Source organism: Pteropus vampyrus, unplaced genomic scaffold, assembly GCF_000151845.1.
Source record: "Pteropus vampyrus isolate Shadow unplaced genomic scaffold, Pvam_2.0 Scaffold7, whole genome shotgun sequence".
NCBI classification, from domain to species: Eukaryota; Metazoa; Chordata; class Mammalia; order Chiroptera; family Pteropodidae; genus Pteropus; species Pteropus vampyrus.
Window position 1 is genome coordinate 3,178,790 of NW_011888788.1, and position 3,696 is coordinate 3,182,485.

Sequence of the window (3,696 nt, forward strand, 5' to 3'; positions counted from 1 at the left end):
AACACATAAATGTTGTCACACTTTCAATGTACTAAAATGACCAAAAGCTGCATTTTTCCCTTTTGTTGCTAAAATCAGTACTGACTTTTACTAAAGGTATACAATCCCCAGGCATGCTAATTCAGAGATTTAAAAAACCCCTCCCCCATCTCTGCAGCATCGCTCTTACTACATCCACCTCAGTTCACAGAGAAGCAAAATGGAGGCACATCCTTACCCTGCGTTGAGCTTGGCTTTATCGACCAGAGACCGAGACTGGTACATATCAGCCAGTGCCTCTGGTGACTGCGGGGGTTGGCTGAAGGCGAGGATGTTGCAGTTTTGTTCAGTCAAGGGGCTGTCACTGAACCAAGTCATGGTGGATGACGCTGGAGTTCCATTCACAGGATCATATGTTGGAGTCATGGTTTTACTGTATAACCCAGGACTAACTGCAAGACAAAAGGGAGCATGCGTTATGACAGGAGATTCAGGGGGTAGGAATCTTTGGAAAAAGAAGTACTAACTCTGCTGATACTAAAATGGGTTTTGAATTTAAATGTCTGTAACCTTTAAAATAATCAGATCAGTGATGACTACTGGGGAGAGAAGTTATACACAAGTAAAGCTCTTGCCTGAATATTGAGCTCCTGTAAGTCTGGGAATTCATAAGCTGTAAAATCTTCCCCAATCAATCTAGACAAATGCTGGAGACTATCTCCTTCTTAATAATTCAAAACTTTTCTATGTTAACAGTGAGTTAGGGCAGTATTAGAAAACTGGAGATCGTATGTACATAGCACATTTTGGGCAAATCCTTTAAACGATGGCAGTACTTGCCAATATTAAGAACCCAGCTAATAGATGGTTTATAAATCATCTGGCTTTAATTTGCATAAGGAAAGTGCAAATAATCCCTTTTATTCTTTGCATTGGAATATACTATGCAAGAAAATCCTCATATGTTGCAAACAAGCTAGAGAATTATTTATTTTTACATAAAAAGAAAAAGGCGATGCCTTTCTAGAATTTTTACCTGTTCTCGTTACATGACCAATGCAAAACTTAAATTGAATTCAGAAAAGAGTCACATAAAGATAGAATCAGAAAAACAGAAGTATATCTGAATGATCTAAATAATTCTCTTTTCCCCCTCAACTTCATGGCCAGTTCTACTGTTTTTAATTCATCAGCAACATAATACATACAATTAAAATAATGAGCTATAAAACATATCTAAATTGTCAGTTAGTTCTAAAATCAATTGGATATCCATTCCTCATCACGGCAATCCTGAAATTTTAGTTCTCCTTCTTTGTTTTAGGGGAGAGAGAAGAAAGGAGGGAAGAAGAAGGCAGAAAGGAGAGGAGCGTCCTCAGGATTTAAGAATTTAGGAATTTCTTGGATTTAAGAATAAATTAAAACAAAATGCCTGTCACGAACCTTACCTGGTGGGCCTGAAATTATTGGAGAACTCTCCAAGTTTAAAATATCTTCAATTATGGGCTCCTTATTATTTTTGTCTTTTTTTTTCTTCTTTTTAAAGTAGTCACCAGGAGGCTTTAACAAGGAAAGTTCTTCTGATCTTCTAATATCTAATAAATAAACATAAAAATAAAGAAGAAAATCCAAAAGTAAAAAGAAAATTCCTTCTAAGACTCAGAGTCACATTGGGCATTTGAAACTGTTTCTCAGGAAATTCCTGAGAAGCAAATGGAGCTATGCATGCCTTTTTGAAGAAACAGAAGGTGAACAGAGACCTCCCCTCCCCCACACCCAAATGGGAGTATCTATGGGTCAAAGAGTGGAGAGAGGTTCAATCTAGTCAAGAAACTAGTTTCTAGTTTTTTAACTTATTGTGAAAATATTTCAAACATATCTAAAGCAAAGAGAATAATATAATGCCCCCTTCGTGGGCTCATCACCCACCTCGATTGCTACCAGCATTTCGCTCTTCTTGTGTCATCTATTTACTACCAATTTTTCCCTCCCTCCTTTCTTTCATCCCATTCTTTCTCCCTCCCTATCTCTCCTTTCCTTGTTTAGCTTTTTAAACAACCACCGTTTTTCTTTATGGACAACAGACCCCGAGAGCCTTTTTCTTACACAACATCCGGTAGCTAATTTCCTCCCTGTAGGAGACATTGTTGGCATCCTGCCCATCTTTTCTTGGTCCTCACCATTTCAGTGCACTCTGACCTGATTTCCAGCAGCAGCTAGGACATGCATCTCTCTGCCCCAGGGCTTGCTCTGGATGCCAGAATCTGCACTGCCCAGATACAGATACAACAGGCCACACAAGTTCAGAGAATTAACGCTCCCCAAGAGCAGCCCTCAGTGACTAAGGAGAGGATATATTAACACCCCAGTTCCTTCATCTTCAGGGTGGCAGAGCTCTGAGGTATGTCTACGCTGTCCCCCTGAGGTCCCCAGCTGTCTGCAGTGTTATCTGATTGGTGACACTCTCTTATTCGTGGCCTTCTTTCCCTAGACTCACATCCCCATCCTCAACCAGGGTTTCCTGGCATCATCTCCCAAGTAAACAAATATTTGTACTTGAATCCTTATCTCAGAGTCTTCTTCTGGAGAACTCAAACTAAGAAGACCCTAATTTTTCTCCATTAATCAAATATAATTATCGTTGCCAAACAGAACTCCTGATAACCATTAACTTCACTGAGCTGCTAGGATCCCTGTTAAGAGCCAAGGAATGTGGATGTCTGAGTCTTTGGGCCACTTTCCTGGAGGTAAATGCACTGATTCCATAGGTTCTCCCGCTTCTCAATTCAAACACTACTACATGCTGAGACTGCTCTATCCTCTCCCGCCGTAACCAAGGATGTCTGATTGTCAAGTTGCAACATGTACCTGTGACCATTCTAAATGCATAATTTATACACAAAACCTGAAGACAATCAAAATGTCCAGTGGAAGCATCACAAACAAAACAAACAACAAAACTAAAAACCTTCTATCTCCAAGCCCAAGATTTGTCTTTCCTTTTCACATGGCTAAATTTTATTTTAGCTTCAATCGATTAGATATAAAAAGCAATTATTAGAAGCACCAAATTGAGCCTTTTAGACCTACCATAAAGATATAATCTGGAAAGAAAAAAAAAGAACATCTGACTGCTTCTGTTTATTTTGAAACCAAGTTTTCGGTCCCAGCTCCAATGCATGCTTCCAGAGAGTGGAGTATATCATGTTATTTAATCATTTACATTTTTTTCAAATCCTCATTAGAATAGTACTGCAATGCCCTGGCACATACCATTTGTTCACCATGCATCAGGGACACTGTGGAACTTATATTCTATAATGGAAGGTTCATTCACTTGATACTCAACAGTTATTGAACAGGTAATGTGTGCCAGGCATCATGCTGGACATACTCAAAAAATGGTTTCAAACTGTCATCACCTTATTTAAAACCATACCAGCCTCCTGTCTCCACTACTGGCACTCCCAAGCCTACATATACTATTATATTTTTTTCCTGTTTTTCTACTATTTCCTTTTAACATTTTAGTTTTTACATTTATTATTTACTTTCTGTCTCTCTATGCTAGAACGTAAGGCCAAGGAGGGAAGGGATTTGGGGCTTTTTTATTACTAACATATCCCTAGCATTCATCACAATGTTTGCCTAATCAATATGTATTACCTGAAGGAATAGGTGAGCAATTTATAGTTTAATGGAGAAGCTAGATCACTC

General features: G+C 38.8%; 1 protein-coding gene across 1 annotated transcript in view; it reads right to left on the minus strand.

The window, feature by feature from the left end:
• FERMT1 (fermitin family member 1) overlaps nucleotides 1–3,696 on the minus strand; it is a 34,035-nt gene that overhangs the window by 23,513 nt on the left and 6,826 nt on the right. Inside the window, exons 4-5 of the mRNA XM_011370090.2 lie at nucleotides 1,428–1,574; nucleotides 218–431 (exon numbers count right to left, since the gene is read on the minus strand). Of these exons, the coding sequence (XP_011368392.1) occupies nucleotides 218–431; nucleotides 1,428–1,574 (361 nt within the window). The remainder of the gene's footprint in view (nucleotides 1–217; nucleotides 432–1,427; nucleotides 1,575–3,696) is intronic.